At 41.7% G+C, this 22,785-nt stretch overlaps 1 protein-coding gene across 2 annotated transcripts; it reads left to right on the forward strand.

Moving 5' to 3' along the window:
• The first annotated feature begins 5,140 nt into the window (after positions 1–5,140).
• Positions 5,141–22,622, forward strand: LOC147875184 (uncharacterized). 2 transcript variants are annotated; one of them, XM_087340482.1, is made up of 4 exons: positions 5,141–5,462; positions 16,248–16,404; positions 18,660–21,775; positions 22,221–22,622. In XM_087340482.1, the coding sequence occupies exons 1-3, from the start codon at positions 5,344–5,346 to the stop codon at positions 18,708–18,710; spliced, it is 327 nt and encodes a 108-aa protein (XP_087196608.1). In that variant the 5' UTR covers positions 5,141–5,343; the 3' UTR covers positions 18,711–21,775; positions 22,221–22,622. The 2 variants fall into 2 exon arrangements, with proteins under 2 accessions (XP_087196608.1, XP_087196648.1); XM_087340522.1 differs by having other exon boundaries at positions 21,639–21,775.
• The last annotated feature ends 163 nt before the right edge of the window (positions 22,623–22,785 follow it).

Below are 22,785 nucleotides of genomic sequence, written 5' to 3' on the forward strand. Positions count from 1 at the left end.
GGGCAGGGCAGGGCAGAGCAGGGCAGGACTGGGCAGGGCAGGGCTGGGCAGGGCAGGGCTGGGCAGGGCAGGGCAAGGCAAGACAAGACAAGGCAGGGCAGGGCAAGGCAGGTCAGGGAAGGGGCAAGGTAGGGTAAGGGAGGGCAATGCAAGGCAAGGCAAGGCAGGGCATGGCAGGGCATGGCAGGGCAGGGCAGGTCAGAGCAGGGAAGGGCAGGGCAGAACGAGGCAGTGCTGGAGAGGGCAGGGCAGGACAGGGCAAGGCAAATAAAGGCAGGGCAAGGCGAGGCAAGGCAAGGCAGGGCAAGGCAAGACAAGGAAAGGCAAGGCAAGGCAAGGCAAGGCAAGGTAAGGCAAGGCAAAGCAAGGCAGGCAAGGCAGGGCAGATCAGGGCAGAACAGGCCTGTTCAGGTCATTGCAGGGCAGGGCAGGGCAGGGCTGATCAAGGCAGGGCAAGGCAAGGCAAATCAGGGCAGATCAAGGCTGAGCAGGGCAGAGAAAGGCAGGGCAGGGCAAAGCAGTGCAGGGCAGGGCAGGGCTGGACAGGGCAGGGCAACGCAGGGCAGGGCGGGGCAGGGCAAGGCAAGGCAGGGCAGGGCATGGCAAGGTAAATCAGGGCAGGGCAGGGCAGAGCAGGGCAGGACTGGGCAGGGCAGGGCTGGGCAGGGCAGGGCTCGGCAGGGCAGGGCAAGGCAAGACAAGACAAGGCAGGGCAGGGCAAGGCAGGTCAGGGAAGGGGCAAGGTAGGGTAAGGGAGGGCAATGCAAGGCAAGGCAAGGCAGGGCATGGCAGGGCATGGCAGGGCAGGGCAGGTCAGAGCAGGGAAGGGCAGGGCAGAACGAGGCAGTGCTGGAGAGGGCAGGGCAGGACAGGGCAAGGCAAATAAAGGCAGGGCAAGGCGAGGCAAGGCAAGGCAGGGCAAGGCAAGACAAGGAAAGGCAAGGCAAGGCAAGGCAAGGCAAGGTAAGGCAAGGCAAAGCAAGGCAGGCAAGGCAGGGCAGATCAGGGCAGAACAGGCCTGTTCAGGTCATTGCAGGGCAGGGCAGGGCAGGGCTGATCAAGGCAGGGCAAGGCAAGGCAAATCAGGGCAGATCAAGGCTGAGCAGGGCAGAGAAAGGCAGGGCAGGGCAAAGCAGTGCAGGGCAGGGCAGGGCTGGACAGGGCAGGGCAACGCAGGGCAGGGCGGGGCAGGGCAAGGCAAGGCAGGGCAGAGCAGGAAAGAGCAGGGCAGGTCAGGGCAAGACAGGGCAGTGCAGGAAGGGGCAAGTCAGGGCAAGGCAGTGCAAGGCATGGCAATTCAAGACAAGGCAAAGCAAGGCAGGGCAAGGCAGGGCAGGGCAGGGTAAGGCAAGGTACGGCAAGTTAAGGCAGGGCAGGCAGGGTAAGGCAAAGAAGGCACGGCAAGGCAAGGCAAGGCAAGACAATTTAAGGCAAGGCAAGGCTAGGGAAGGGATGGCAAGGCAAGGCAAGGCAAGACAGGGCAAGGCATTTCGCCAAAGGCATTGGTGAACTTTCAGATGAAGGCCAATTGACTATTTAAATTGGGCCTAGTCGGGGAAAAGGAAATCCTTTGTACTCTTCTTCCCAAACAATAGAGCGGGTGACACGAACTATGGGTAAGTGTTTAAGCTTTAATCTTGCCTGGAGACAGATCCGGCAAAGGCTCATAGAGGAGTTTCTGCCCTCTCGCTTACTGGAGGACCTTAAGCTTGAATTCGTCACCCGTCGCTTTGAGGCCGTCGGAGAAAGCTTTCTGGACCTTATAGACTTCGCAGTTAATGCTGCCGAGGTTCTGCCGGGTTTCTCTCAGGAGATCGAGATAGTGGATATTATTCTTCAGAATATGGATCCGGGGCAGAGAACCCACTTTGTTTTCTCTAAAAGGCCAAGAGCAGTTGCAGATCTGTACGCGTTGGGGCGTAACCGATCTAACTGTCTGGTAGCTGGGAGGCAAAGGTTGGACGCCCTCGGTGCCGCGTCTACGGCGAGTGGTTCAAGAGATTATCCTCTCTCCCGTCATAACATAAGGGACTTTAAGGGAGGCCGATGCTGGAATTGTCAAGAATACGGACATAGGCGGTCAGAATGTAAGAGCGGGACTCGTGGTTATGGTCGCGGACAGGGAAACGTCCGGCCGCCCAATCGTAGGTAGGAGTGGGCGGCCCCAAATATTTTCCTTCCCGAACGCGAGATTTCGGGTTCGACCATTCCGATCGTTGTGTCCATGGGTTACTGTCTCTTGTAGAAGTCTCCACTAACCCTCTTTGGTAGATATAGGCTCCGTCTTTACTCTGGTCGCTATGGATTTTGTTGAGGATTTACGGAAATCGGGTGTCCTGTTTCAGAAAAGGGCGTTTGGCATCAGTTTGGTAACGGCTGCGTCGCGAGAGTTTCGAATCTCCTTGAGTATCAAACTGCATTTTAAAATCCACGACTACTCGTGGGACTTCCGAATTTCTCGTGGCAAGACGCTTGCCAGTGGGAGTAATTCTGGGAGCAGGTTTTGTCTGCCTTAGTTTTTATGGTTCTGAATCCTTCTCGGGGGATCTACCACTTCCAGTTTAGACCTCAGCAAAAGTATGAATTTCTCTCTAATTCAACAAGCACGTCCGGAAAAACAGCTATGCCTATAGTCGAGAGGCCGGCTTGTAGTATTTCAACTTTTGTTAAAGAGTTTCCCGTGCTGTTTTCCGATAGACCGGGCACGGTGAGGGGACGCACTTGTGGCATCGAATTAGTTGACAATGTGCCGATAAGATCGCGACCGTATCAGTGTTCACCGCCTAGGCTTATCGCCCTCCGGCAGCATGTGAACGACTTGCTGAATAATGATGTCATTAAACCGAGCACTTCTAATTACGCAAGTCCGGCCTTCCTGGTCACCAAAAAGGAGGGAAAATTTCGTTTGGTGGTCGATTATCGGAAATTGAATCAGAAAGTTTTTTACGACTCCTTTCCGTTGTCCACTATTGAAAGTGCATTTCAACATTTCTCCGGAGCTAAGTATTTTAGTGTTTTAGACATGAATAGTGCATATTATCAGATACCTCTCGATCAGAAAAGTCGGAAATATACCGCTTTTATCACCCCGTTTGGCTTGTATGAGTTTGTTAAACTGCCCATAGGGATTTGTGTAGGAGGGCAGATATTAAGCCGTGAGGTGGATCGAATCTTTGGAGACATCAAATTTAAATTTCTGTTTAATTATCTCGACGGTTCGCCCTCTATTGACACAGTCTTTAAACTTTCCGATCGCACCTCGTATGTCTACGGACAGATTTTTATTAGCACTTGAGAGATTTGTGGGAAGACGAGGGCTGCCTAATACTATCTATTCGGACAACGCCACTACCTTCCATGCCACGAATAGAGAGCTGAAGGAACTTTGGCTAGCCCTCACAGCAAGCAAGACACACAAGTTCTTAGCTCAGCATGGCATAACCTGGAAATTTATAGCTCCACGTGCGGCTTGGTGGGGAGGGTTTTGGGAAAGTATGATTGGATCCACCAAACGCTGCCTGCAAAAGGTGTTGGGACGATCGCAGGTGGACGAAGAAGGCCTAAACACCATCCTGGTGAGCATAGAAGCCGCACTGAACTCCAGACGAGGCAAATCCTGACATACTGACGCCTGCGCACTTTCTCGTTGGGGAACGCCAGAGCCGGTAGCTAGGAGGGATTTAGCGAAGGAATTCAGACGACAACAAAGAGCTACGGGAGACTTCTGAAAAAGATCTAAAAGCGAATACCTAACTCAGTTGAAGAGTTTCCATGAGGTCCGCCAGCCGCAGAGAGGTTCGTCGAGCCTCAGACTAGGGGACGTCGTCCTTCTTCAGGAGGATACGCGCCCACGTCACATGTGGAAGAAGGCGCGTATAGAAGAACAAGCTTCTTGGCTTGATTCTAGGAGTCGCACACGGCATGCGACTCGCGCGAATAAATCAATACATTTGAACTCGGGCTTTGGCCGACGTCATCAGGGCAACAATGTTAATAACAATCGCACCAATGTTATCCTAGGTTGTTGTTTCTCAATGTGTTCAGAGGTCAGTGTAATAATGCGCAGAGGATCATGGGTCACCTCACGACTGTGAGTATCTCTCTAATGGGATAACAACCATGCCAACGTATCCGTAAAACGATGCCAACTGTTTCACTACGCACACCAACAGGAGAAGCAGAGTGCCTGTAAATAAATGCTGAAATAGCATTGTCTCATTCACCAAATGACACAATGGTATAACAGGAGTCTCTGAGAAGTTCCTTGTCCTTCCCGATTATCGTCAACAGAAATTTTAACACAAGATTTCAAATAAACGCCATTGCAGAAATGTCGTTATATGACTTAAGAATCATCTTCTACTATAAAAAATTGAGATTAGTCGTTGTCGTCAACCAATTTGTCGTCAAAAAATGACGTCATCAAAAATGTCACCTTATATTTGTTTATACACGGAAGTACAACACAACAAACAAATAACGCTTCACTACCAAGCCAGTCGCATTATCACTGCTCCAGAAGCAGCACGTCGCCACCGAACAGCGAGATAAAAATATTTAAGAAATTAAGAAAAGTGAAAGAACACGTTATCAAGTATTTGAAGTACGAACTCCAAAAAGTGATACTCATTCGATATATTACGATTACAAAAACTATTATGAAAACTGACTTTATGATCGATTTTAAGACGAAGATTTGCAAGGGTGGGGCTGGACGTAAAAAGTTGACTGAACAAGAACTGTTGGCGGGAGGGGTAGTTTAGTTTCTTACTCAAGTGTTTTAACCCCCATTTGGGGTGGTTAGTTTAGTTTCTTACTCAAGGGTTAAAACATTTGAATGAGACACTAAACCCGAAGGGGGGGTTAGTTTAGTGTGTTACTTAAGAATTTAAAACGCAACACTTGACCAACTCCCCTTCGGGGGATTTGTCAAGTGTTTAAAACAACAACAGTTAAAATAACTGACCAACCCCCCGAAGGGGGGTTGGTCAGTTGTTTTAACCCCAATTCGGGGGGTAGTTTAGTTTCTTACTCAAGGTTGGTTGCGTTTTAAAAAATCGACCCCCCCCGGGAAGCTCCGAAAGGAGCGTTCTGCTCTAGTCTATATCTATCTTCTTCTTTACTATAAAAATTTGTGATTAGTCGTTGTCTTCAACCAATTTGTCGTCAAAAAATGACGTCATCAACAATGCCAACAGATATTTGTTTACTCGGCATTGTTGTGGAACACAACAATGCCGTGTAAACAAATATCTGTTGGCATTGTTGAAGTTGACACAACAATGCCGAGTAAACAAATAACGCTTCACAACAAAAGAAATCAAAGAATATCAAGCCAGTCGCATGATCACTGCTCCAGAAGCAGCACATCGCATTCTTGAATATTTACTGACAGTTGGCCTAAAACATCAGAAAAGTGAAAGAAGACGTTATCAAGTATTTGAAGTACCAACTCCAACAAGGTAAACTAATACTCATTCGATATATTACGATTACGAAAACTATTATGAAAACTGACTTTATGATCGATTTTAAGACGAAGATTTGCAGGGGTGGGACTTGACGTAGAAAGTTGAGTGACCAAGAACAATTGGCCTCTGAACAGAGACGTAAAGAACTAAAACATCAGACCTATGTAACAAATAAAGAAAAGCGAAGGAAGACTTACATTGATAAACGAGACCATATTAACGACACACGTAGAAAAACAGACGAAGATTTGCAAGGGTGGGATTGGACGTAGAAAGTTGACTGACCAAGAACAGTTGGCCTCTGAACAGCGACGTAAAAACTAAAACATCAGACATATTTAACAAATAAAGAAAGGCGAAGGGAGATTTACATTGATAAACGCATAAAAACTTATTCAACAAGAGCAGAAGGAAACAAACGAAGACTTGCAAGGGTGGGGTTGGACGTAGAAAGTTGACTGACCAAGAACAGTTGGCCTCTGAACAGCGACGTAAAAACTTAAACAACAGACCTATTTAACAAATAAAGAAAAGCGAAAGGAGATTTACATTGATAAACGCAGAAAAACGTATTCAACAAGAACAGAAGTGCAGAAGAAAACAAACGAAGACTTGCAAGGGTGGGTTTGGAAGTAGATAGTTGACTAACCAAGAACAGTTGGCCTCTGAACATCGACGTAAAGAACTAAAACATCAGACATCCTTAACAAGTAAAGAAAAGCGAAGTAAGACGTACATTGATAAACGTAGAAAAACTAATTCAATAAGAAGCGAAGGGAAAAAAAAGCAGACGAAGATTTGTAAGGGTGGGGTTGGACGTAGATAGATGACTGACCAAGAAAATTGGCCTCTGAACAGCGATGTAAAGAACTGAAACATCAGACGTACTTAACAAACAAAGAAAGCGAAGGGAGACCTATATTGATAAACGGAGGAAAACGTATTTAACAAGAACACAAGAACAAAAAATCAGACGAAGATTTGAAAGGGTGGGGATGGACGTAGATAGTTGACTGACCAAGAACTGTTGACCTCTGAACAGCGACGAAAAGAACTAAAACATCGGAACTATTTAACAAATAAAGAAAAACTAAGGAAGACATACATTTATAAACGTAGAATAACTTATTCACCAAGAGTAGAAGAGAAAAAACGAAGATATGTATGGATTGGGTTAGACGTAAAAAGTTGGCTGACCAAGATCAGTTGGCCTGTGAACAGCGAGGTAAAGGACTAAAACATCAGAACTATTTAACAAATGAAGGAAAGCCAAGTAAGACTTACATTGATGAAAGTAGAAAAACGTATTCAACAAAAACAGAAGGGGAAAGAAATCAGACGAAAATTTGCAGGGGTGGGGTTGGACGTAGAAAGCTGACTGATCAAGAACAGTTGGCCTCTGAACAGCGACATAAAGAAGTAAAAAATCAGATTAGAGAAAGTGCTCCGAATAAGACACTAAATTAACACCCCGAAGGGGGATAGTTTAGTGTCTTACGCAAGAATTTAAAACGCAACCAACCCCCCAGAGGGGGGGGTTCGCCAAGTGTTTAAACCACCCATTCAGGGGGTTACTTTAGTTTCTTACTCAGGGGTTAAAACACTTGAATGAGATACTAAACTAACCCCCCCGAAGGGGAGTTAGTTTTGCGTGTTACTTAAGATTTCAAAAAGCAATGGTCAATTGTTTTAACCCTCAATTCGTGGCGGTTAGTTTAGTTTCTTACACAAGGTTGGTGGCGTTTTACAAACTTGACCAACCCTCCCTAGGAGCTCCGAAAGGAGCGCCCTGCTCTAGTATTATCTTTCTTTTATTACTATAAAAATTTGTGATTAGTCGTTGTCATCAATAAATTACGTCATCAACAATGTCAACTATTAACAAACTCGGCATTGTTGTGGAACACAACAATGCCGAGTACAACACAACAATGCCGAAAAACTAATAACGCTTAGTACCAAGCCAGTCGCATTATCACTGCTCTACAAGCAGCACGTCGCATTCTTGAATATTGATTGACAGTTGGCATAAAACATCAGGAAAGTGAAAGAAGACGTTATCAACTATATGAAGTATCAACTCTAACAACTCCAAGATACTCATTAGATATGTTATGATTAAGAAAGTATTATGAAAACTGACTTTATGATTACGAAAGTAGTATGAAAACTGACTTTTGATCGATATTAAGACGAAGATTTGCTAGGGTGGGGCTGGACGTAAAAAGTTGACTGAACAAGAACTGTTGGCCTCTAAACAGCGACGTAAAGAACTACTACATCAGACCTATTAAAGCGAAAGAAGACTTACATTGATAAACGAGACCATATTAAGAACACATGTAGAAAACTTATTCAACAAATCAGAAAAGCAAAAAACAAACAAACTAAGATTTTCAAGAGTAGGGTTATATGCAGAAAGGTGACTGATCAAAAATTGTTGGCCTCTTATCAGCGAGGTAAAGAACTAAAACATCAGACCTATTTAATAAATAAATAAAAGCGAAGAGAGACTTACATTGATAAACGCAGAAACACTTATTCAACAAAACAGAAGAGCAAAAAACAAACAAACGAAGTTTTGCAAGGTAGGGTTGAACGTAGAAAGTTGACTGATCAAGAACAGTTGGCCTCTGATTAGCGACGTAAAGAACTAAAACATCAGAGCTATTTAACAAATAAAGAAAAGCGAATGGAGACTTACATTGATAAACGAAAAAGAACGTATTCAACAAGAACAGAAGAACGACGTAAAGAACTAAAACATAATACCTACTTAACAAATAAAAAAGGCGAAGGGGGAAATACTTGCAAGGTTAAGGTTGGGGTTGGACGTAGATAGTTGACTAACCAAGAACAGTTGGCCTCTGAACAGCGACTAAAGAACTAAAACATAAGACCTACTTAACAAATAAAGAGAAGCGAAGGGGGAATTACTTGCAAGGTTAAGGTTGGGGTTGGACGTAGATAGTTGACTAACCAAGAACAGTTGGCCTCTGAACAGCGACGTAAAGAACTAAAACATAAGACCTACTTAACAAATAAAGAAAAGCGAAGGGGGAATTACTTGCAAGGTTAATGTTGGGGTTGGACGTAGATAGTTGACTAACCAAGAACAGTTGGCCTCTGAACAGCGACGTAAAGAATTAAAACATAAGACCTACTTAACAAGTAAAGAAAAGCGAAGGGGGAATTACTTGCAAGCTTAAGTTTGGGGTTGGACGTAGATAGTTGACTAACCAAGAACAGTTGACCTCTGAAAAGCGACGTAAAGAACTAATCCATCAGACCTATTTAACAAATAAAGAAAGACGAAGGGAGAGTTACATTGATAAATATAGAAAAACGTATACAACAAGAACAGAAGAGAAAAGGAAAAAACAGACGAAGATTAGCAATGGAGTTGCTGGACGTAGAATGTTGACTGATCAAGAACAGATGGCCTCTGAACAGCGACGTAAAGAACTAAAACATCAGAACTATTCAACAGAAAACAGAAGAGAAAAAATAGAAGATTTGCAAGGGTGGGGCTGGACGTACATAGTTGACTAACCAAGAACTGTTGGCCTCTGATCAGCGACGTAAAGAACTAATCCATCAGACCTATTGAACAAAATAAAGAAAGACGAAGGGAGAGTTACATTGATAAATATAGAAAAACGTATACAACAAGAACAGAAGAGAAAAGGAAAAAACAGACGAAGATTAGCAATGGTGTTGCTGGACGTAGAAAGTTGACTGATCAAGAACAAATGGCCTCTGAACAGCGACGTAAAGAACTAAAACATCAGAACTATTCAACAAAAAACAGAAGAGAAAAAAAGAAGACTTGCAAGGGTGGGGTTGGACGTAGATAGTTGACTAACCAAGAACTGTTGGCCTCTGATCAGCGACGTAAAGAACTAATCCATCAGACCTATTTAACAAATAAAGAAAAACGAAGGGAGAGTTACATTGATAAATATAGAAAAACGTACACAACAAGAACAGAAGAGAAAAAGAAAGAAAAAGAAAAAAACAGACGAAAATTAGCAATGGAGTTGCTGGACGTAGAATGTTGACTGATCAAGAACAGTTGGCCTCTGAACAGCGACGTAAAGAACTAAAACATCAGAACTATTCAACAAAAAACAGAAGAGGAAATAAAAAAGAAGACTTGCAAGGGTGGGGTTGGACGTAGAAAGTTGACTAACCAAGAACTGTTGGCCTCTGATCAGCGACGTATAGAAGTAAAATATCACATTACAGGAAGCGCTTCGAAAGTATTAGTAGTCGTTGTCGTCAAAAAATGACGTCATCAACAATATAACCTTATATTTGTTTATACACGGAGGTTAGTTTAGCGTCTTACTCAAGATTTTAAAACGCAAAAAACCCACTTCGGGGGGTTGGTCAAGTGTTTAAACCCCCCATGTGGTGGTTAGTTTAGTTTCTTACTCAGGGGTTAAAACACTTGAATGAGACACTAAACTAACTCCCCTTCGGGACTAACCAAGGTTGGTTGCGTTTTACAAACTTGATACACACCCCCCTTGGAGCTCCGAAAGGAGCGCCCTGCTCTAGACTTATTACTATAAAAATTTGTGATTAGTCGTCATCAATAAATTACGTCATCAACAATGTCAACTATTATCGGTATAAAAATATTATAGTATGTATTCCAGACACATATTACATATATCTAATGAACAAGATAGACAGGTATAAATTATTAAAATATTTTATGTGCGTACGGTTTGAGCAGAACCGGTAGAAACGAGCAAAAAAAATGACATTTCGAATGTAAAACGTCGGCAGTCAGTAGACCAAGGGATCTGAAACCCTGCCAGACCCTGGGCCACATTCACCTATGCTTACCGATACGCGGGCGTTCATGCTGTTATTTTTCTGAACTTCATCCATCGTTTAAGCTTTTAATTCCGTCCGGATCTGACATAATGGGCCATAAAACATTTGTGTTATGTCCAAGGGAGAGTTTCTCATTTAATTCCACAATTTCGAAGTGCTGTTAATTTACACGATGATGCATATATTCAAAGAAACATCGAGCATTTAATCACGAAGTGTCTTAGGGAGCGCTGAAAACGTAGATGACACAGGAGTTTCAGACATAACAACACCCACAGGACAATTTTACCTGCACGACTTTGTCTGCCGCATATCAACACGTGTTCTGAAACTGCAGTTCTTTATGGTGGTACCACTGGCAAACTACTGCGAACAGAAACGAAACGGAAATCGTTAAGTAATTATATTCACAGTCGGCGACGAAAGGAGCGGGGAGTGATAATGATCAGAAAAGACAAGACTGAACTAAGAAAAATGGAAGAAGAAGCTGACGATGCAGCAGAGAAAGGAACGTAAGAAATAGAATTTGGGTAAGAAAAAAAGGGGAATCCACATAGCAGGGCAAAAGGAAAGAAGACATTCTAAAATGGGATTTACAAACAACAAAGAATAGTTAACGTAAACTATGTGCAGGAGCAGGTTCTGGAAATTCTGAAGGTAATACAAAGTAAATTGAAATAAGAACATGCACATAAAGGAAATGAAGACAAATTCAGTTTAGAATAAAAAATGCAATAGAAGAAAGAGCAGAGAATTAAATGAAGAGATGGAACGGAAATGTAAGACAACAAATGAAAATGTGTGATCTTAGCGACACTGGGAAGAAAAGAAACGAACATTAATGAAGATGAGATGCAAAAATACGCAGTTCTATAGAAGGGAATGCAAAACACAGATGATAGTGGCTGCTCAGGTGAAAGAACCCTGTGACCGCGAGTTCAAATCACGGTCGGGACATGGACACATGCCTTCATTTCTATGTGCTTTAATTTGAAGAAGAAGCCCAACAAATGTTTGCAAGAATCTATCTAGGGTTAATGCTGACTTGGAACAGATCACAGAATCTAAACTATGAAAGCTGAAGTCTTTGTCACTTTGATACAGCAACTTTAATGTCGTGTATATAACAACAAGAAACTAATTGCTTCCAGAAGTAATCTGTCATCATGACATAAAGACATCGTGTCACATTTTGATCTACTCATCCTGTAAGAATGATGATACATGTGCTCATACACCCATCAAAAGTGTTGATGTCAGCAAATCAGCGGCCCCTACAGTTACGCTTCTGCTCGACAGGCGACACTCTGTTGCCTCGTGGCTTACAGGCGCGGAAGAAGTGGAGAACCGTCAATCTCCAAAAAGTGTTCTTTACTACTCTCCAAAGGCAAAACGAGAAAGATAAATTATTCGTGAAAGATGAAGAACCTAGTTCCAGGAAGTCATTGCTGATGTTCATACAGACAATGGGGATGAGACTAATCTCTGACGTTAATGTTCATGACGTTTATTCTTATTGGTTGACTTCCGTAACTGTCTATTTACATGTACTCATCTCATACTTGGCCAATCCGTGTTCAGAGCTGCAATGGTTGGGCACATAGCACCTGTATTTCGTAGACCCCAAGTTCAGATTACGGGTTCGGAAGCAGGTTACTTTGACCGAAGTTTTCGTGTCTTCCCTCTGTCCCTGAAGTCTCTCCACTGTTCGATGCTCTATAATCCGGGAATGCTAATCGCTCATTCCCGACATTTGGCTGTCTTTAGCCAGTGCCTGTCCTATGCATTAGGTGGGATGCTGTTCGTTAGATCACTTCCCGAGCTACTTAACCCTCAGCTCAGAAAGCTTGTTAATTAGTGCAGTCTCTTCGCAAGTTAGATCAACAATTTCTGTGGGAGATGTAGTTGGTATTACCAGTCTCGAAATGAAACTCACTCAATTGGAAGTTAAGAAAAACGCATAGACTTAGTTGTCCCTGGATATTATTACATCTAAAGGCGGGGTTCCATAACTGAGTTGTACTTCCGTTCAGGCTTTAGTACGCTTTGGCTCGTGGCGTAATAAACTATAAGCAAACTTTGATTTATGACTGGGATAAATTGGAACTCGTAGTTGGTTTAGCAATAAGTGATAAGAGATGGTATGTTCTATGTAATTAGAACACAAATTAGTATAATCAAAAACATGTACAGCATCATCATGGTTCAGAGTTACAGTATCGACCACAGTGAATTTAAACCCATTAGGTACCAGATTCTTATCATACTTTGTTTTAAGTTCATATTCTACTCTTGATATAATTAATAAATCAGTAAGTATTTTCATCTTTGCATTTTTCGGTTTGGCGGACGTTTCTGTTGAATTATATTAGGTAATACGGATATATTCATACTCACCGCTGTGAGAACCTCAAGTCTTACAAAGCCATTTCTTGCAACATTTAATGCATTAAAGCGTGCAGAAAGATTATAGCTAGTAAAGTGTCACTAAATCACGTACTTGTTTCTTTGTGAAGGAAAGCAGGCTTCATGTTTTCCAAAACGTTCTTGCTTTAACAGTTAATTATATTCTCGCTTTGCACGAATCCGAAGCGCTGCCAGTCTCTAGATAAAGCTTTTCCAGAATAATCCTTATTTTCTAGCTTTCCAACTGTTGCATGTTAGTGCCTTATAAATAAGCCAAGCGAAATATACCTATAAACAAGTCTTTATTTAATTTAATTATCTCTTCTGACTGCACATGTCTTGCTTGGTTTAACATTACAGAAAAATATCGTGTAGGACCTGAAGCAGCCCCCACATCAGTCATTCTGCAAACCCCTGTCTAAAAAACTGGGATATCAAGAGAACTGCTTTATCCAACTAAACCTCACTTGAAACCAAAAGCTAAAACATAATTCCTTAATGCACGCCGCACATATTTTCCACGCTAAGCGTCGAAAAAATTAAATTCAGCTACAGAACTTTGAATAACCCAATTGCTTATGTAGAATTTGCAAGTATGGATTAGGAAACATTATTTAAATTACAATGTTGCCTTCGTGTTAACACGGCATTTTAAGTGTATCGTTCTCTTAAGATCCTTTATTTAGTTTCATCTATAGCGAAATGGAGTTGAACTTCCTTCCGTAATGCTACATTATTCAATACGTCGTGTTCAGAGATTATTATCTCAATTTTGTATAATGAGGGATTACCAACACTGTTATATTTCCTGTACAGCCCCATATACAGCCTGTTAAAATCTGAAAAAACAGCAGAATTCTACGAGCCACGAAGTTAAATAATAAAGGTAATAATTATAATTATTGGTTTCAGTGCGCAGCATCAAAAGGCAAATTAACAATTAAAGATACAGCACAAAAAATAAACAAGGGAAAAAATTAACAAATAAGAAAATATCAGTGAGAAAATTATAATGAAAATTAAATCATTATGATGCTCTCTTGGTTTGGGGTACTCCACTACAAAATAATATGTAATCTTTCAATTCTAATGACCCTTTTAACTTTTTTTGGTTTACGTGATCAGGCAGATATCGATTTTCATTGTTTCCATCTCATTCTGTGTGTGCTACACCTCTTACGTTCCAGGTAGCTAAGCGAATCTCTTCTATAGAACCAAGTCGTTTCGTCGTATTCTTTGCTGTGGTCGTCCTACAATTATCCGTCAGATTTCTCTCTTGATGATTGCCAGAAGTGAAAATGTCTCCTGGCCGCGTTACGAGCGCTGAGTAGGATAAGACCAGTGGTGGGGCTGTCACCTCCGAGCTCCCAGTCCAGCCCCCTGTGTATTAACCCCCACAGAGAGGAGTGCCTCTTCCGCTCACTATGACCGTTGAGGACTTCGCCCAATCCCTAGGCTGGGTTCAGTTTCCTACATCTGGCTTGGCATTCTGGCGTATTCCTTATCATTCTGTGTATATTAAGCAAATAAAATTTTGAGCACATCAAACCCTAGGAACTCTAGGTCACTTACGTATACACGAAGTTCCTCCCGCTGTTTTCTCTTGCTGACACTTCTTAGGCCCCATTTCCTAGGCGCAATATCTTCAGGTCATCGTACTTTATGGGTTTTTCTCAGTTCCAAATCAGTGTCACTTCGGCTAACCTACAAAGGTTGTACTTTGATCAGTATATAAGACTCTCTAAATAAAATGGCAACTTGGTAGAATAAATTAATAGAATATCACTTAAGTTCTAGTAATTTGTCAAAAAAATACAGTTCTAAAAATATGTGTATGTAGCAAACATACAATCTCACAGAAAAATAGCCTCTTACAGGGTCGACTCAGGTATAAACGCGACATCTACATTCAACAGAACTTCCGGCGTCTAAAAGAAACACATTTTGATTTGAGAAAGATAAAAATATCGTGAAAATTATTACAAATTTCATTGTGTAGACTGAAATCTCCATACGAAATAAAGCAGATGTTAAATGACGATAGCTGATGATGATTGACGATAATACAGATGTATGACACGTTATCTGGAAAAGGAAAGCACGTGTAGAATACAGAATGTTCCTATCAAAGAGGAAAAGAAAGTCGACAAAGGCACGGCAGCTTCGGCTTCAACACAGGCGAAATCACGTCGTAGATGAATTCGATGATGAAGTCATCAAAACGTTACTTCATCATTTCCACGTGACACCAAGTGATGAAAATTCTGTACAGCGTTCTCGGGGCGGGGCACACATTTCGTCAGGCAACAAATACAACAACGGCCGTAGATTCAGTGGACCGCAAGAAGAAAACTTTGGCAGACGGAATATTTGTGCTTGTTTTCTGTCGCACTCTTCTTTTGGCACAGAAACCTGGTCGAACAGATTGACCAGTAAAAACAGTTGTGCCAGTCCAGGTCTGTGGTTCAATTCCCGAACGGACTGAGCCTTGAGATGAAAGGTAAACCAGGCTTCGGCATGTTGACCTGGCTTATAAGAAAAACGAAGAAGGTGTAATTACATGATTTCTGGAACGCCTTACTTCACCTAAATTAGACTGAATGCTTAATTTTGGATTTGTTAAACACATTGAGTTGAAGGAATGTGGCCCAGATGGCCACTTGCAGGTCACCCTCCTCGGCATTCTTTCTGTCCCAAGGGAGCCTGGAGTAAAAAAAAAGGCAAACATAAACCAACAAAGAAAATACTTAAGCCACCCCACACATGGTGTGCATCCCTTCCAGATGCGGGGTGATGACTGCATTACGACCATCGCATCCTTGCGATGGACCAATTGACTTTGAACACAGCTTATAGGCGCGTTCCAGCCGTTGTGGAGGAACGAATCAGATCGCCGCGTTTAAGCCAAATTCAATGACAAATTACGTAATGGAGGGGTATTTAAGCGCGATCGTGGTTGCGGGGCGATCTCTAAAGTTTTGGTAATTCGGTTGAGCGGGGGTGTTTTTCTTTAACAAAAATACGAAAGAACAAAGGAACACCCGAGCCATCCAGCTGCCTCCGTGAATAGTGCTTAAGATATATATGTTCCTGCGTGTATTAAGGAACAGTAAAGTGTCGTCCATCAGTGCAACACAGAAAGACTTTGTTATCCATTTGTGCAGAAACCTGCTCCACCTTCTAATTCCCGTATATTCCCGGGGAGTCGGAAACTCGTGCTCACCGACAACCTCACACCATCATCAACAATCCTTTTCTGTATCTTTGCACATCCCACGTCAAGAAGCTGTAACCATATGAGCAAACCAGGCTACGACTATACTAAACAAGCAGTGTGACATGTGGTGGAAGAAAAGGGACGGTTACACAATACAATTAATTAACGCGTGTTGGTGAGATTACTGAAAGAGCGCGCATTAAGCACTCGTGGCCTTGAATTACGAATCAATGCAAATCAAAGTTCTTTCAAGAATTAACGACGTTCACTTGGTTTTTTTTCGGATTTCTGGAATGTTCTGCCAGCACTCGCGTGTTAAGCTGTGAACCTGCATCGTGCGAGAAATGGCTATTGTACACCCCTGATGTGGATGTCGTGCATCGTATAGGACAAGGTCGACCAACTGAACAACAAACGCTAACGCTCCAACATTACATGGCACTGATGAGCATGAAGTCTGAGGTAAGAGAGCGGGGAAAAGCCGAATCTTTGTAACGAACAAACCCTTAATAGTGTTGACGAGGGTCTAACATTTCTGCTTCTAAAAGAAGCCCGTAACTTCTGTTGTTTAACGCGGACTGATTCGGGGCAGATTCAGACACGTAACCGAAAACGATGCTGTAGGCCGAGGACTGTTCATCACAACAACAACAACACGAAGCTAAGAGTGCACGTGGTTTACAACAGAAAAGAAAGCGACTTCGTGCGTTTAATCGAACAGAGTAAATTGCCAGTGGCCTAGAAACTGATCGACAATCAGGTTACAGTTCTCATACTGTTACTATATACGCGTCTTTACGCAACAGTGAAACGACAATTTTTCAGAGAGGTGGGATGTGAGACTAGCAAATGGACGAAGTTGGCGCAGGATCGTGACCGGTGGCGGTCTCTGTTGTTGTCGGCGTTGGACATGCGAGTTCTCCTACCAGGGAGTTAGTTAGTTAGTTAGTTAGTCGGTCTCCAGAGAGCGCAGCGGTGGTGTGGCTGACCTTAAAGCGCTCGCAAAATAGGTCCAACGCACTGGGGGTCTCGAGTTCAATCTTCGGTGGTGCTCAGATTTATAACTTGTGTTGTTCAAGGCCGTGGTCTAGGTATCACTGAATTTTCCTCCGGGGGCTTCCCCGGTTTCTCCGTGGCATCCCAACAATTACTCCATTCACACACAGAAGAAGGTAATGGCAAACCACTTCTGGATCATCTGCCAAGAACGTATATGAACAGGTCCCAGTCCGAGAAAAGGATGGAAGGATCTTGTTTATATGGACCTGTCTCATCAGACAGAACACTAATAATAATAATAATTATTTTGCAGAACATTTTTGAGAAGGCCTCGTTTCACTGTTAGGTCCAATGGCTAAGTCAGAATACTGAACCCACTCACTCGGAGTAGCTTGTAAAATGCTCCGCTACAAAACTGGAGCCCCTAAACAGGTCTGAATATTTTTGGATGCTGGATACCATCTTCCGTGTTCAAAGCGGAAGGAAAGCACAAACAGGAAGTCTTGAGTGCTTTACAGGAAAAATGCGTCTTTCTAGCCCTGCTATAAATTATTGTTCAACTTGAAACTGAAGCCGTCAGTCACAGCGACTTGTTTAGTCAGAAGTAATCCGGGGACTTAGCAAGGAGGCTTGATCACAAATTACGTAAACGCACATTACTAAAAACTACGTTTGTCCCAGACGCGCGCCATCGTCTGTTCACTTCCCTGAACCGAGCAATTCTTGCTGTTTGTTCTAAATCCCCTTGCTCGATGCCGAGCGTGAATTTGCGTAAGCAAGAATAAATATCAAATCTCAACGCGAAGACGAGATTTTCCTCGCTGATTGTCACGTGAGTGTCGGTAAAAGCGCCACCTCCATGAACGACTGTCCACTGTTGTGGGATTTTTGTTTCTTTGTTCGAAGAATCCCAGCCAATTGCTGACAGGCACAAAGCATAGCGCTTCAACGTGAAAAAAGGATGAGTTATTTGCAGCGATTTCTTTTATGTCTGTCTGTCTGTCGTACGCGATGTTCCGAAAAAACGAAAAGCGATGTTTTTGTTCCTGGTGAAAACCGTGTGAGGTAAACGGTTGTCAAAATGGGCCGCTGTCCAGCCCCCCCCCCCCAATTTAAGAGCCCCAACTGGACGATAATTTCGAAAGTCTTTAACGGGTACCTCATTTTGAAAATCTGCTTCTCTGAAAGGTCTTTGTTACATTTGGCATATTAAGAATCTGTTGCAGTGAAAATCGTTCTTCATGCACTTTTATGTGGGAGGTTCGGTGGACGGTCTTCGGGTATTTTGCAACGCTTCATCAGGTTATGAGGTTCTGCAATCTTGAATAGGGTACGGTGCTTGTTAGGGTACTGACACGACACGATAACCCACTGGGCTCAGGGGTGCAGATCCGATGTCAGAGAGAGGTTACATACAATCATAACATTTGTCATTTGAAAATTCTTTGAGCGCAAGTAGGACCACGGACCTCTGACTCACGCATGGAGTGAGCCTGATTGTCGCAAAATATCTCCGAGCTCTGTTGCAGTTACAAACAAACAGACAAAGAAATCTCGTTGGAATCCAGAAATCTGAGTAGGGGTGTCGGAGGCTAAGGTAACAGAGCACATGGCGCCTTCGTCCCCCTTGACCCCTTCGTGTGACGTAGCCCAAGGTCGCTTTAAACTTGCACCCAGTTCAATTCCCTGCACTGTACACGGCACAATGATTTTTACAGGACGCCTTACACGTGGTTCAATTGCCTGTCTTCATCTCATGCTCAATCTAATCAGTGGAGCGAAGAGCCGAGATCGATATACCTGCGCATGCACCAACTAATCGATGGCAGGAACCATTTCTTCCTGGAGAAGATTCACCATGAAAAAGAACTGCTAATTCACAAAGGACCTGATTTGTTAACATTAAAATACATTGTACCTTCTCTTTACAAACAGTTTCACCAGAATTGTGGCTATTTATTTTTTTATGGAACCATTAGACGGTCTAAAGGCGACTTCAATTTCGACAAGAAAAGATCTCCAACCGTTCAGCTTTTCGATTGTTTTAATTTGGATTTCTTTGCTTCACATAATGAAACTGATTCTTCTGACGGCGTAGTTAATGTTAACATGGACCTGAATATTGACATAGAACTTCACTCACCGTTAAGACTGTCACCAATAAGATTTTATGATAACTGTCTAGCATACATTTGGACATCCGGTGTGAAAATCTAAAATTTTACGTAATTAATACAGTTTCTTTGCTTAAGTGTATCTCATTACTGACTTCTGTCTTTAGCCCAATATGATACAAATTTCTGTATGTAACTAGAATGTAAGCAGAGAGCAACTAAACACAAAACATTTTTACAAAGATTTACATTCCATTTCCTTGTGTCAGTTTGAATGTATTCCACCAACAGGCTTCAATTCCAATTGTACGTGCACGCAGTGGCGAAGCGTGGCCTTTTGATAAGTGTCAGCCATATTGTAGTGTTTCTACTTATTTTTGTACAGAGTATACCTGTATTAGATGCACGTGAATAGTAGGCAGTTCTTATGGATCACCCGGTGCTTTGTTTCCATGCGAAATAAAGTTAGTTTCCTGGCTCGCCTACCCAATGGCGGCTCGTGAGTCTGAGGAGTGGTAGTTCTGCGCAAGGGGGAAACGCAGAATAGGTTTTCAACACATGACAATATAAATAAATGAAAAGTAAATTTACATCGACGATGTTTTAGCTATTTCTAAGTCTGGAAGAGGGCAGCCATGATTTTTTACATCACTTTTTTCACTCAAAGAATTTGGAAAAAGTAATATTATGTATAAATGATACACTTCCTTTGCTCATTGTCATTATCAGAACAAAAAATAGTCAGCACACAGAATTACTGAACACTCATTAACAATAACCACGAAACAGATTTTAATACAGAAGCCAGGCTAACACATGTGGTAACGGGCAATCATGTTTACTATCAGCCAGCTGCGGCAACTGCAGCCCCGATACGCGCTGTACCAGTGAACTGCCCCTCACTCCCCCTCACACAGCGCTCTCAACTTTTGACCGGCCAGCCGTGCTTAAATCCTTGCAGCTTCACACTCCTCGCCCGCGGACTTACTGTTAGTTCAGCCGATTGGTTGATAATGACAACGTATGGGGCAATATTAGAATAATGATATAGAGGAAATAAAGTGTTACAAATTATATAAACACAAAAAATATTTTTTTTATATTTTAAAAAATTATAGGGGTGCTGTAACTCTTATGAATGGGCCGCCACTGCCTACACAGTAATACTTAATACTTTCCTTACATGCATTGGTCACTTCCATGAGTTTTCCTACTAACCGTGAGAATCTACCGGTATCTTTGAAGTCCCACCCGTGGCTCAGTTTATGAAAAAGTTAAAGACGGTGGAGTTATTCATGTACTTTATTGGTAACTAAGGTATGAGAACATATCCATGTGCTTTAACTAATCATCCTACAATGAGATATGACAAAATGGAACTGTAGTTCCATACATTTTTACTATTGGCAATACATGGGGTGAGTGATAAGCTTCAAGCCCTCAAACTCAACCAAGTCATTTGTTACAAACAAAACACACTTATGTACTTCACAAATTCCTAGCATGTATCATCTGAAGTTTCCTGGATAAGGTTAGTATTTTATCCTTTTGATAACAAATACTGATTCGATTAGCAGCAAATGTAATATACATGGAAAGAACAATAAATATACCTGCCATTATGTAGGAATATCTTTGACAAAAAACAAAAACGTTTTCTACATCTGAATGCACAGAAGCCAGTCGCTTAGATCTGCTTGTGACATTTCCAAGCACAGCATTCCGAAGGTGGGCTATTTATAACACAGCCATTGCAACTTATACCCTTGTTTGACCTGCAAGTAACCTGACGATTAGTAAGATTATTTTGAACTATCTGTAAAATATGCAACTGAAAATAACAATGACAGATGCTAAACCCATCTTAAAATTAAATAACATTCTCCATATCAATGAAACAGTTATAAAATGTTTTGGAAGTAATAAACTGAATAAAATTGTTAAACCAAAAAGACGTCACTGCCACTGTTTCGCTTGTTTGAAACGAGATGCGAGAAGATTTTATTGCATTTAGGCGCCGAGAAACTTCACATTATACATTATAAGACGCTCATCATTGTATTACACAAGAATGTGACTGCCCTTTGCCTCAAATGCACAATTACTATTCCTATCCTGGATACTATTCCTGTACAAAACAAATGTGCACGAGCAGGTACTCATTCGCATTCTGACAGCAGAAAACATCTTATTCATGATGGGACAATAGTTACTTTAATCTGTGTATGCAATAATACTTCTGCAGACTCTTCTGATAATAGGAAGACTTACATACATCACAAGAATACGCGCATCCCTCACATGTATTGACTCGTTGGATTATTCTATTAATGAAAAGATTTAATGTCACTGAAATACAGAGTAGTCATCAAAGAGATTATGCAGGTAAAAAATCATTTATTATATACATCACATAAATATGGCTGCTATCTACCATGTATAAGCAGACGCCTCTCCAAAGAATCCTTACGAACGAACGATTTTTTACAGATGTCACAGAAATATGGCCACTCCCCACTGTGCGTACGCTCATGTGTCTTCATATTATTCTGTTGATTGAATGATTTGTTACATACATCACAGGAAAATGGCCTTTCTCCACTGTGTGTACGCTGATGTGTCTTCAGATTACCCTGTTGATTGTATGACTTGCAGCATGATCACGTAGAGGACAGAAGGCCGAACTCTGACATGTCTTTGAAGAGCTTGACATACGAAGAGTAAGTTACTGGTTTGGTTACCTGATTCTTATGAGCCGTCGGTGCTTCATCAAATGTGTGAAAACTTATCAACTGTAATGTAATTTGTTACTGCTCTGAAGCCAAATGTTTCCACTTGTGATGAAGTTTTCACTGTAATATTTATATGCTCTGTGATTGCTTCATTGTTAATGAGACCTCTGTATCCATAATTTGCTTGCTTGTTGGATCCAGAAAAAATTTGAAATTCTGATCAATTAAATTAAAGAAAAATACAGTCTTACTGGAAATCCTAATTAATTGTATTAATTGTTAATTGTGGTTGCAAAAGCCATTACTTATAAAACATATTGAGAACTGGCCCAGAATGTAAATTCAGGGTATGATTTGATGCACAGACAGAAATCTGTATACTGTTGAACAGAACATATTAATCTACAAATGGATGCAATTCTCCTTTTTTCAGGTCAAAACGGTGATCACCATCGTGTAGACTTTCATTACAACAAGATGAAGTATAATTTGCAAAACTACAGGAATTACAGACATTAATGAAAGAAGAATAATAATTGTGTTCAGTGTCTTATCTAAAGTATTATAAGTTACAATACCAGTTATCATTATCACAATCAATGCAAATACTGTAATTATTTGTTTATTTTTTTAATAAATGGTGGAAACACCAATTTTTATTTGCAAAACTACAGGAATTACAGACATTAATGGAAGAAGAAGAATAATTGTGTTCAAAGTCTTATCTAAAGTATTATAAGTTACAATACCAGTCATCATTATCACAATCAATGTAAATACTGTAATTATTTGTTTATTGTTTTAATAAATGGTGGTAACACCAATTTTTATATTTCGCTTGGCAATTATTTTTAGTTTAAGCTTTCAGATGAGTCAGCTGTGCAGCTATACCACATGTTTCTCACCCTGAGCACCTAAATGGTGGTGGTGTTTTTGTACTTTTTTATGCTCTTGCATAGTGTTAGAAGGAAAGTCAGTCATCCATAATTACAAGAAGT

This window comes from Zootermopsis nevadensis, unplaced genomic scaffold (genome assembly GCF_977971745.1).
Source record: "Zootermopsis nevadensis isolate Lab colony 2312 unplaced genomic scaffold, Znev_1.0 Znev_ptg000001l, whole genome shotgun sequence".
In the NCBI taxonomy this organism is placed as follows: Eukaryota; Metazoa; Arthropoda; class Insecta; order Blattodea; family Termopsidae; genus Zootermopsis; species Zootermopsis nevadensis.

Excerpts from the sequence above, each read along its gene's own strand:
- LOC147875184 (XM_087340482.1), top strand. The coding sequence starts at position 5,344 with ATGATCACTGCTCCAGAAGCAGCACATCGCATTCTTGAATATTTACTG. Across the intron at positions 5,463-16,247 it reads GAAGTACCAACTCCAACAAG|CACTCGCGTGTTAAGCTGTG; the intron begins GTAAACTAATAC and ends ATGTTCTGCCAG. Across the intron at positions 16,405-18,659 it reads TGATGAGCATGAAGTCTGAG|GACGCCTTACACGTGGTTCA; the intron begins GTAAGAGAGCGG and ends TGATTTTTACAG.